At 36.0% G+C, this 13,105-nt stretch overlaps 1 protein-coding gene across 2 annotated transcripts in view; it reads right to left on the bottom strand.

Moving 5' to 3' along the window:
- LOC139475942 (protein O-mannosyl-transferase TMTC2-like) overlaps positions 1-13,105 on the bottom strand; it is a 555,954-nt gene that overhangs the window by 85,589 nt on the left and 457,260 nt on the right. Inside the window, exons 10-12 of one of the 2 annotated variants that reach the window (XR_011654036.1) lie at positions 2,339-2,518; positions 1,707-1,797; positions 1,133-1,381 (exon numbers count right to left, since the gene is read on the bottom strand). Coding sequence is in view for 1 of the 2 variants with exons in the window: in XM_071259155.1 (XP_071115256.1) it covers positions 8,466-8,547 (82 nt within the window). In the remaining variant the exon portion in view is untranslated. Of the gene's footprint in view, positions 1-1,132; positions 1,382-1,706; positions 1,798-2,338; positions 2,519-8,465; positions 8,548-13,105 lie in introns of those variants that run through there. The other variant, XM_071259155.1, reaches the window with a different exon arrangement.

The raw sequence follows: 13,105 nt of genomic DNA on the forward strand, positions 1-13,105 counted from the left end.
ATCCAAGACTTCCTTACAGTACCTACTGAAGTAGTCTCCGATGCTTCCTCAGAATTAACCTTATATGGCTAATTAAATATGCTTTGAACCATCTCGGCAAACCCACTTAGGAAGTCCCTGATTATTCTCCACAAACGTGTGTGACATAATCAAAGATGTTTCTAATGCATCCCTACAACACTTGCAAGGAAGTCTCCGAAGCGTCTTCGCAAACCTATCAGGGGTAATTAAATATGCTTTGAACCATCCCGGGAAACCTTCTTAGGAAGTCCCCGAATAGTCTCCACAAACTATTATTAGGTAATCAAAGATGTTTCTGAAGCATCCCAGCAAAACTTTCAAGGAAGTCTCCGAAGCATCTTCGCAAACCTATCAGGGGTAATTAAATATGCTTTGAACCATCCCGGGAAACCTTCTTAGGAAGTCCCCGAATAGTCTCCACAAACTATTATTAGGTAATCAAAGATGTTTCTGAAGCATCCCAGCAAAACTTGCAAGGAAGTCTCCGAAGCATCTTCGCACACCGATCAGGGGTAATTAAATATGCTTTGAACCATCCCGGGAAACCTTCTTAGGAAGCCCCCGAATAGTCTCCACAAACTATTATTAGGTAATCAAAGATGTTTCTGAAGCATCCCAGCAAAACTTGCAAGGAAGTCTCCGAAGCATCTTCGCAAACCTATCAGGGGTAATTAAATATGCTTTGAACCATCCAGGGAAACCTTCTTAGGAAGTCCCCGAATAGTCTCCACAAACTATTATTAGGTAATCAAAGGTGTTTCTGAAGCATCCCAGCAAAACTTGCAAGGAAGTCTCCGAAGCATCTTCGCAAACCTATCAGGGGTAATTAAATATGCTTTGAACCATCCCGTGAAACCTTCTGAGGAAGTCCCTGATAAGTCCCCACAAACTTGTGTTATGCAATCAAAGATGCTTCTGAAGCATCCCCGCAGCACTTGCAAGGAAGTCTCCGAAGTATCTTCACAAACCTGTCATGGGTCATTTAACATGCTTTGAACCATCCCGGCAAAGTTCTAAGGAAGTCTCCATAACAAAGATGTTTCAGACACATTTTACCTTTCCATCATTTTCAGTAATACAAAAGATGTGCTTACATCATTATCTAGTCTTTCAACAGCATCCCAGAAGTGTCTGTGAAACATCCTTGCCAAACCTGTACTGTCAAAAATGAGATAACGAAGTTGTATAGCATTCTCTTTATTTGGAGTAATAACAGCAATAACAAGTAGCCAGAGGTGGACATCATCAACAGAAGATATCATTATATGGTAGCCATCATATGAAAGTGGAAGTCATCATATGAAAGTGGAAGTCATCCTCGTCCTGGCAGGGGTCGTCATGGAAGCTGTCCGTCAAGAGGCTGAAATGGGATCAAATGTTATTGTATATCAGTGACATAATGAGTGAGTGAGTATGGTTTTACGCCGCTTTTGCGCAATGTTCCAGCAATATCACGGCGGGGGACACCAGAAGTGGGCTTCACACATTGTACCCATGTCGGGAATCGAACCCGGGTCTTTGGCATGACGAGCGAACGCTTTAACCACTAGGCTACCGGACAGCCCCAATCAGTGCCATAACCTAATTACTTTATGTCAGACGTCAAGGAGACGCATTTAAAACTATTACAAAAATTACTTTTTGGGGGCTACAAAATTACTGATGTTATGGTGAATGAAACAAACCATGGCTCATTCACTTGAAGGCATTCCTAAGCGTGCAGATCTTCTTGCTCACCACAAAGTTCCAGTTGTTTTTTCTTTGCCGGTTTCAGAACTGATGAAAAAAATTACGTTACACTGGATGATAAATCAAAGCTTCATAATTCATGATACAGTAAAAATAAATTGCAAACAAGATAAGAGCATTAAAATTGCACTCAGGTGAAATGGTTCCAGTCCAAATGTATGATGACTTAAAAGTTACAAAACCTACCACTTGTACCAAAACTAGATTTTAAATGATGTCAATTAGTTAACATCTTGTGATTAGATATTCACTTATTATTGATATGTCCATGTAAGTTGACCAAAGCATTACACATTCAAATGTCACTGTGTTCTAGAAAAATGTAAAAAATGGTTTTGACATTTACAAGTACTCATATTTGCTCAAAAGTTAAACACAGGAAGGATATTTAGATTGTAACACCTATTGATTCCTTACTATGATTCTGATATTAAATTATAAAAATTAAACCTTTACCTTACAAGTCTGTGTGTGCACTTTGTAAGTACCAGTTAGTTTCATAACCTATTTAGTTACAGTTCCATTAACCTGAAATGAAATTTACCAGACACTTAACAAAGATACTGACCTTCGAGTACCACATCGGTGTCGGTAGCATTGTAAAAACACCAAGTTGCTGGCCACCAGGCAGCAACTGGCTTCTTCTCCTTGATCCCTTCTCATGAAACAGGCACATCAGCAGGAGTTCACGTCTTCCTATGAAGTATCGTTCCTTTTTTGTCTTCAAAAATCACCACAAGGAAGGGGGCTGAAAAATCAAGTTGGATTCATTAATAACCAAAAACTAAAAGGCGGGTATTGCTGGTCACAAAACAAAGTTGACACTGGAAACTTTGCCAAAATTTCAACAACCTGGTGCCAGTCCAAAACGTAATTCTAGATCTATACCGCCATGGCGATGGAGCATGTCGACGGGGAAAACGATAAGACCACAACATTTACTGGGAACACATATCTATTTCAAACAAACGTTACAATACATGAGTTTCCCTTACTTATGAGTTCTTAAAAAAATATCAACCAACATCCTCGTTATAAGACAGCAGGTTACAAAATGGCGGCGCTTTCCGTACTAATTACCATACAACAATGGACATTTGTTAGTAAAAAAAACCTAAGTTTTAATTTCAAATACAACTTAAGACAAATAGAGTTTAACATAATACAAATATATAATTTGTTATCTATTAATTCAATAATTTTATAAACTTATAACTACAGTCTGCGATCATATTTCACATTTCAGTGACCAGATACATAATTTGTTTTGAAAAAATACTATTTATCTCAGTCCCACATCGGTGCTCTCCGTAAATTTTACGGAGAACCACGATGTGATCGAAACATGAAATCTGAAAGGCCTGCGCAATATTACAAAATTACATCTGCGCCTATTATTTTTCATAAATAGTCCCAAATTAGATGAGTAAAGGGTCTAATATTGAAGTTTCTAACTGACTTATTTCAGTTTGAGGTTCCAAATTAGAACATAAATTTACGATTTATAAATGGAGCTTGAAAAAAGATTTCTCTTTCAGCGAATGCTAAAACTAAGTTCAATATCTAAGTGAGAATTGGTTTGGATCGGGGGTAATTTCGGTGGATTTATTTAGCATAATTGTTATGGAGACAATATAGAGGGCTATATTTTAAAAATTTATTTATGTAACACAAACAGATCTAAAGTGTACCTACCGTTTGTTCAGGAACATATACGTTGTCATCCTTGCTGAACTCAAAGTCGGCGTAGATTCTATCTCGATGAAGGTTTGGTGACTCTTTTTCAGTTTTTGCTTCTCTTTCAAATTATTATTTTTTATCGATAGATTAAAATATTATTCACTAGATCTATTTCCCGCAATGTTATTGAAAATAGAATTCTCCGACACACACTTTGACAATGGGTCCACATCGAACAAGTCAAAGAGCAAAATAAAAACGTGTCAATCAAATCTTTAAATATATTTTACAAAGTAATAAATGAAATCAACAAAATTATTAATCTGTCTAAAAGTTGTCAAACTTAGATATAAGTTATCATTTCCATCTTTTCGTGCGATCACGTGTGATGTGAGTCAAATGGCATCGCGGCTTTTAATAGTTTTATCGCCTCGATTTCTCCACAATGTTTAATGCCAAATAAATGCAAGAAAAATCTTTGTCTCAGCTCGTAACCTGGCACGATACATCCACAAAGTTTCATATTTTTAATAAAAATTGCGATTTCCTGCTTAAAACGTTCAGAACAACACGATTTAACAAAAAACTTTCGTCAAAGTCTGATTTAAACTAGTACCGTTGCTGTAATTGGTTGTATTAGGTCACGTGCTCAATTTGACCAATCACGAATCTTATAGCAGATTTCGGCAAGAAAGCGTCACCAGAAACCAATAAAATAGCATGTTATAGTAATGTAAATACTCAAGGCGAGTTGACTGTTGTATAGATGACAAAATAAGCATTGAAGATAATGGTGTGTCACATAGTACGTGTTATTCATGCGAAGCTTCGAAAACGGAGATATTTCTTCATGCTACAGAGTGGACAGCCACTGTCATCGGGAAAATGATGACAGATATTATTAATAATTCTTTTGGAAATAATTTTCCGATTAGAGTCTAGATCTACGTAAACAATAAATATGAAAAACAACAACAACAATAAATAGGTAGATCCACGGACGTATATATACGTCTTTGGTAGATCTAAGTTCTGAAAATCGTCAAATTTTTGTTTCCTCTGTCCTCAATCTGGACGTTATGAATGTGTTAGCTTGGATTATTTTTATTTACAACACACTTAATTTAGTTGTAAATGCATCATTTAAATAATGTGATAAACATAACTTTCATTGGGGGGGATGAAGAGGGGCCACACCCAATGGACACAGAACAGCTACAATTAAAAATATACCAGTTGTGAACAGAAGCTCATAAATCCTGAGACTATTATAACTGGTATTGCAGTACTTACTAAGGTACAAAGGCAATGAGTAACTTGAGTGATGTGTTTGAATTTTCTGATTGATCATTCATTCTAAGTATAATTTAACTTGAATAAACACTATGACAGTCACTTGACTTGTATTTGAATTATGATTGTAACCATTAAAACAGCCAATCATGGATTTCCTGGCACCCCTAAACATGTAATGGCACACTTAATTTGGCATAATTGTGCCCATTGGCAAACTTGAAATAAATTTAATTTCAATCCCTGTCATGTATATCTTGAGCCACAAATCAGCCACTATGTCTACAAGTAATATTACTTTATGTTGCCTTTTCTTATATACCTTTTTCTGAGGAGACTGTTATATGGAACACGGACACTGTTACTTAGTGATTGGAATTTATGAATATATTCTACATTTCTTTTTTTTCTGATTATTGCATACTGATAATTCCTGCATTTGTTTTAACTGTATTTAACAGAAATATACCTCGAAGCATTAATTGAGTTGGGTATGTAATCATTAATGTCCTTGCTGACATATATAGGATTTCTAATTCATTACATGTGAATGTATAAGATAAATGGCTTTAGTATTATCCTTAAAGAAAATTAAAAATAAATAATAATGATCATGTCATCTCTTCCAAGCAAGGGACCTAGTTTTCCGAGATCTTGACTAAAGCTCAATGTATTGATCTGTATCAATTGAAAGAAAGTCTTTGAAAGATATACACTTACAAAAGTCTTCATATAGTTTTGGCTAGTGAGGATGCATTCACATCATCATTGCAAACCGGTTATCAAGTTGCCTTGTGAGCAAGTCTCTGAATAGTCTTTGCAAAGTTCTTTCGAAGATTTCCACAAGCAAAGAAGACTCCACAGTATCTTTTCAATTTTGTTTGTTTGTAAAGAAGTCTCCGAAAAGTCCCCACAAATCTTTTTGTGGGATCTTCGTTAGTGAGAATGCACTCAATACATCCTTGCAAACAGTCAGCTATTTTATTGCCTTATGAGGAAGTCTCCGAATAGTCCTCACAAAGTCTTTGTGGGGTCTTCGCTAGCGAGGATGCACTGATACATCTTTGCAAACCTTCAGCTACTTTATGGCCCTTCTGAGGAAGTCTCCGAATAGTCTTTGCAAAGTTGTTTTGAAGGTCTTCGCTAGCGAAGACGTATCCGAGACATCTTAAGAGATCTCCTAAGACATCCCCTGCTAGTGGAGATGCACTAGAAACGTCTTCGGTAGGTTAATGCCTTTGTGGGGAAGTACTTGATTATTCCCCAGAATAGTCTTCGATGGGTCTCCGCAAAGTCTCGGCTAGCCGAGACCATAAAAATTGGCTAAAATCCCACAAAAGATGCATCGGGGCGGTCTCGGGGAGGTCTCGGGGAGGTCTCGGATACATCTTTTCTGGGTTTTTTTTTTTGTAAGGGAAAGGAGATGTAGCAATACCGCCCCATGCAACACGGTATGGAGTTACATTACCCGATTTAGTTCCCTATAAAGAGTTGTGCATCCATCAGATAAGTACGACGGATAATATTCAACTCCAAAGTCCTTAAACGACCGGTGAAAAAACAGCTGTGTTTTTTGGTAAAAAAGCGCACACTATACTCAATAAAATACGGTATGCTGAGAGCTATTCCAGTCAAAGAAGAAAAATATAATAGCGGTAGAACGGAATCTTTCTCATCATTACAATATAAAAAATTAAAGCGGGGTATTATTTCAGACCTCAAAATTTCTGTATTAGATGTAAAACATCAACCTATACATATAGGATACTTGAGTGTAACACTCCATATTATAAATAATGGTTGATTCATCAGGCCCTGGAACACTCAGACAATGTAATACAATTGCGCTTTCCGATCTCGGAGACACAGAAGGATTAGGTAAACCCGGTATAGTGGGATCGTACTCGGGGCTTATATCCCCTCAAAACGAAAAAGTGTGTTAGTCACTCCCCTGCCAGAAAACCCAGGTCATGTGTTGTTGAGTCGTCCAGCATTAAAAAATGTTAGTTTAAATTTGGTTACTGAATTCAATGATATAAACCAGAACTTAAGTGCAATACATAATCCTACGCTTATTATTGAAGTCTTGTTTGGAGATATACCAGAAGATGCCTTCGAGATATTACCAGGTCTATCGATTGAATGGCTTAAGCGATGACGTTGTAGTATTATTTATGTAGGAGCATCACCCGTTGCAACTCTTGAGGGGGTCCAAGTTAATAAAAGTGACAGCATTTCTCTTACTAAGATATTTATGCCGTATAATATACATTTAATAAGGCTGATGTATACTCTCAAAACATTTGAAGCAAGACCAATTACAGACTATTATATGATATAATAATATACATTATGGATTTATATCCTGCGGTCGATAAAAAGATGGATACTGTTGATGGATTTCGATTACATCAAATAAGCGACATAAAACATTGAATAGAGAAGGAGAGGGAGTTGAGACTTGGATTGTATAAAAAGTACCGTGAATGCTTTCGACGGAGTTGACACCGCGCTTGTAACAGCTGGCATGGGACTCGGTGTAGCCGGTGTTGGTTTATTATCAACTATCGCGGCGCCTATCGTACTTGGCATGGAAATAGCAACTGGAGTCTCATGACTAGCAGGAGTAGCAATAAAATTTATTTCTCGTAAGTTGCAAAAGAAAGCATTAAAACATGATAATATTTGGATACCCGTGAAGCAAAGTTGAACAGCATTGAGGACCATATGCATATTTCTACAGCAATGGCTGATTGTAAGATATCCGAGGAGGAGTTTCGTTTAGTGCTTTCAGAACTCACCAAATACAACATAATGAAGCAGGAGATTCGATCAAATTCTCGTAAGACCAGTGGTATTAGCGAAGACGAGAAAAAAAAGTTCATAGAACAGGGGTCACAACAAGCGCGTCAATTATTCCATGCCAAAACCAAAGAGATTAAAAATAGATTGCTTCCTATCGTTGGATCACATTTAAACGAATGCTTACATAAATATATAATAATGGAGAATTACAAACCAAGAAAGGAAGAACTTGAAAAAGCTATTGAAACATTTATGCTCAGGGACAAAATTATCAAATGGAGAGAATTACCACAAGGTATATATTATATTAGTGATGTCAAACCAACCAAATACGGTCACCAATTGTTTCTTTCCAATTACCAAGAAGAGTATATAGTCTGGTCTCCTAGTAAAACGAACGAAGAACTTAGTAAAAATGTTGAATATCACTATGTTAAAAATAATGGTATACGTATGAGTAAAAATAATAGAGAATATTTTCATTACAATTTAGTTTAATGTCATGAGGATCTTTGAATCGCATCATCATTTTGACATAAAAAATTCCATCTGTAGTAGCAGTATAGTATATAAATCTGACTCCAGTGGAAGTGAGCCAGAACCATCATTACCTATACTACTCTGTATATAATGTTACATATTCAATATAAAAATAAACTTAACATAAATGAGGGGAATTAAGTTTTCACTATGACATGAAAGACGACAGAGAGGCGTTAACTCCACTGTGCTTCAAACTAGGCCATTGTAACTGAGATTGCCGGGCTAGAATTGGCTATGGATCATGACAGTATCTTTAGGTATTCTTTTGTTCACGAGTAGCCTGACCTGACTTTGAGATATTGAAGTGATGATTACTATTGGAAGAATGAGTGAGTACAAAGATGTGTGACTGTTGGAGCAGATCCGCTACTTACCATAGTGGTGATCTATACTGGCATCCTTGGAATCAATGGCAGATGCCTTCTTGAACCATTTCTCAGCTTCTTCATATTGTTTCTATAACAGTTATCACACACAATGTTACCAACTGAGTGAAAAAATTTAATACAGCTTGAAACAATCAAACTGCACAGACATGTTCCACATAATTATTTTTTCGATTATATAAAAATACACTGTATTATGTATAAATGCAAATTTTCCACTGCAAAATCTTAAACATCAATACTCAGTGAAGAAACAATGTTTTCCCTCATAAGGTACTATTGACGCAGCTGCTCACACAAAAGGTAGTTTTGTTAGAGGATTCAAATATAAAATGAATATCATAGATTGCTTTGAATTTGCATACTAGTTAATGTTGTGGGCAAATCTATAAATTTGTATTTCGGCATCTATCGAATGATACTTGTTAGTGTACTTTTATGGATTATAATATACTCAATAAAAAACAAACAACGCACATCCTAAAGTTTGGATGTCGCCACCTGAGATTAGCCATTGACAACTGATGCACTGAGTTTCCTGACACAGGTCTGTGGTTGGTTGTAATTGTCTGTCTGGCAGTAGTTGATGCTGGTAGGTGGTGTTGGTGCAAGTGAGAAAGGATGATAACCATGTCTCTACACAAAAACTTTACACTTTGACAACTGCTTCTTGGGCGACCCTGCTCACTGTTTGTTTGTGCATTACGTGCAAAAAGATGGGAAATCATAGTGTGGTGAAATTGTTGCTACAGTTCACTTTCATGTGCGCCTTCCACACCAATCAATCCATGTTTCACATTACAAGTGTGCATGTTGCTCTTAGCACGTCCTCAGAAAGACACATTCTAACAAATTTGTCTCATGGATATGAACAGTTTCTTTTCTGTTTCAAATCTAAAACGAATGCATGGAACATTTCCAGACATGCTAAAAACTTAGCACTGTGTGTCTTTTGTTGTGAAAGTTGTTCACTTTTATTGGATATCAATGAGATTGGAAGTTACAAAATCAGAAGAGCGTTTCTTTTGGAATTTAGTATATGTCTTACATAATTATTTTTTAAATACCTTAGGTCTTGACAAAACTGTAAGAGTGTTCAAAAGAGCATAAAACCCCAAACCTGAAGTCAGTGCTTAAAAAAAAAGAAAAAAACACTTTCAATTGTTTGGGTCTTCTGTGAAAACATGGTCGGTAGGTATTGAAAAAATATGTTGCACCAAACTCTGACAGAGCAGAAACTGGAACTGTAGCTTTAGTGTCATTCCTATTATGATTCTCTCCAAACTTGCCACACTTGCTACACATGATATCAGATATGATTGCGTTATCTCCCAACATAAGAGGAAGAGCATCTCCTTTTGTCTCCATGAGTCTGAGTTTACAAAATATTAATGTCAGTGAACTCTTCCCTGGGAGACCAATAGAGACTTTAAAATAGGAGTACTGTATTTTCTTGTGTGTAGTGTGCACACATTTTGAAAAAAAATAAATTCAGTTGTGTGGAGGGGGGGGGGGGGGTGGCCGGCCTTATACAGGCCTACAATGAATGTTGATGTTTTACACGAACGCAAAGACATTGCTGATTGTTTACAGGCCACTTGCAGAAGAGAATATACACAAAACTGAACTCTTCAATCAACAACAGACTGCATTATAGATCAATCAACATCAGGACTGCCATGAAAATAAACACAGATCTACACCAAGGCATATTTTATTTCATTAATTTGTTTATGGAAACACTGACCATAAAAAGCAGAAAAAAATTAATCTCAGTTAAGACTTTTTTATGTCCACTGAATCTGAAAACCCCATTTAGCAAAAAAATACATAATAAATTGTGTTCATACCTGTCCTGACAAAAGATAAATACTGGATGACCCACAAAACGTGCACACGCTGTGCAACTGGCGGTGAATCGATACAGGCGAGGCCACTTCTGTTTATAGCTGCACTAACATACCATAGTTTTCACTGCGATGAAAAGCCAATCATCAGATTGATGATCATCAGATTACCATATTGACACTAAACTAGATGGTAGGTGACAGCTATTGTTTTAGGTGGTTAGCCCCTGGTAATTAGGGTGCTGTCTAGACTCAAGGTTATTTTAGGATATTGGTGTTTTTTTTGGGTTGGATTATAGGGTTTCAGGTTTGTTTACATTGATACTTAGACACCACAAATTAAGTCATAGCTTACATGGCATTTAGATTAAACATTGTTTCAATACAGATAACTATTGAATGTTTTGGTTCATGTGGCAATGTATCTATGAACAAGTGCAAAAGTGAGAGTGGCTCACTAATACCCCTGACCCGCCTAGCGTGACAGTAGTTACAAATTCAATAGCTAGGATAGGGTTAGGCAGGGTTCCCCCTTGACTCCAATATTTGAGAGTCACCTTGACTCAGGCAATGAATTTTTGGGAGTCAAAAATATTTTTTGAGAGTCAAATGTTTTATTGTATGATTAATGAAATTTAGAGTGTTCATTGTTAATGTTACACTTAAAGTTAAGTAGTATCTTTTAAATATTATATGTCTTTAGTTTAAGTTAACAAGTGCTAATTAATGTTCTCAGCTGATTGTACTACAGAGAAATAAAGGATATATGAATGAAATACAAAGTTTGTTAGGTTTATTTTTTCGCAATCTTTAATAACTTCACAGCTCATGAAACAATTTACAGTGACACTAATACAGGATGAATAAATAACATCAGTCTCAACTGTGAGACATAATTTTTAATCATGGATGGATATTAAAATACATTTCATATCAGATTATAATTTAATACCACTAACTCATTTACATGTTTTATCTAGTTATCTTGTATTATCTATCAACAGTGAAGTTGAACTGAAGAATTGTGAACACTCGTAATATTTTCTGGTTGAATACAGTTTATTAGCAACAACAAACACGCCCAAAGCTTTACATTTCGTAAATACCATATTTATTCATGTATAATACACACTCGTGTATAATACGCATCCCTAATTATGGGCAATTAAATCCTGATAAAAATATCTCTCGTGTATAATACGCACAGACTTTTCTTCAGTCTCATTTCAGGCTGTCATGATCCGTCATTGGAAATATCATAACAAATCCGAATTGAATTACGCAAGTTAATCCTGTTGTTACACTATCTGGTAATAAAAATGTGTTCTCTGTATATCTGACCTTATGTTTGTCATCTATTTTATAAATTTTATTAAAATTTCATTCCATTATGTTTACCTAAATTTCGGCAAAAACATGTGTCCCTTTGATACTCACAACTTACATTTACCCCGTTCCATATGTTCCGCTTAACCACATACCGTGACCACACAAAATCACATTATTCACCGCAACAATGATAATATTTTCTTCTGTTTCATTTTTTACGAGTCTACACATCTAGATAAACATATGTCATGGTTAACTTTTAGTGAGAAAATATGCCGAAACGTGAAAAACTGTGTCCATTGCGGAGTTTTCCTTTGTTTACATCACATGCTGTCATCGAAGCCACACGGAGACAGAGTGTGAGAGTTACGTTCACTTTGATGAATAAATATATATTTTGTCGTGTACCTCACAGTCGCACAGTTTTAGTAGCACATCTATATAATTATGCAAAACAATATGTAAAGCCCCCGGCTGTTCTGATTTTAGCATTTGTTTTAAAACGAGAGAAAAGTCTGGTCATGTGACAGGCTAGCCCATGCAAATTAGCCCGTGGCAGTGGTGTTATGCAAAGTTATGTTACTTCTAAAAATGACGATTAATTAAAAACTAGACGTAAATTTTTAGACGTTTGCATATATTGTCTTCAGAAAATGTTTATAAATTAAGTTCAGGTTAGTAGTTGTAATATTTTCATTCCAAAGCTGGTAAACAACAACATAGATTTTTTGAAATTGCGTCAGTCATGACGCAGTCATTTATTTCTGGACGTATTTTTCCTTAATTGAGAGTCATATACTCAAGAATTCTGCGTCAGGGGAGACCCTGGTTAGGGTTTGAAAAATTCATAAAAAAATGGAAAATTAATAAAAACAATTTTTTTCGTTTGACTGCACCCCTTCATATGACACAGATTATATGTACTAAGTTTGAGATAAATCCCCTGAATAGTTTAAGAGAAATTGCGCGGACAAAGTTTTTGGACGGACGTTAGGGTTTGAAAAATTCATAAAAAAATGGAAAATTAATAAAAACTTTTTTTTTCTTTTGACTGCACCCCTCCATATGACACAGATTATATGTACTTAGTTTGAGATGAATCCCCTGAATAGTTAAAGAGAAATCGCGCAGACAAAGTTTTTGGACGGACAGACGGAACCTTGGTATAACTATATACCCCCCGACATTTTGTCGGGGGTATAATTAATATTTAGAACATTGCAATGCTATTTTATTTCAATACTTTATTTATCAATGTATATCTATAATGTATGAAACTACGGCCTGCCTTTAGAATACAGTACCACAAACTTTTCAAACACGTGACAATGCCCTATGATGTAATTTGTAGTATTTTGTTGTAAGTCACACTGGGAAACAATGGCCTGTGACATCAGGGGTCATCGAGTGTGCATAAATAAGCTCTCCCCAGTGATCTATCATCTCTACACG

Source organism: Haliotis cracherodii, unplaced genomic scaffold, assembly GCF_022045235.1.
Source record: "Haliotis cracherodii isolate W230 unplaced genomic scaffold, xgHalCrac1.p SCAF_3, whole genome shotgun sequence".
NCBI classification, from domain to species: domain Eukaryota; kingdom Metazoa; phylum Mollusca; class Gastropoda; order Lepetellida; family Haliotidae; genus Haliotis; species Haliotis cracherodii.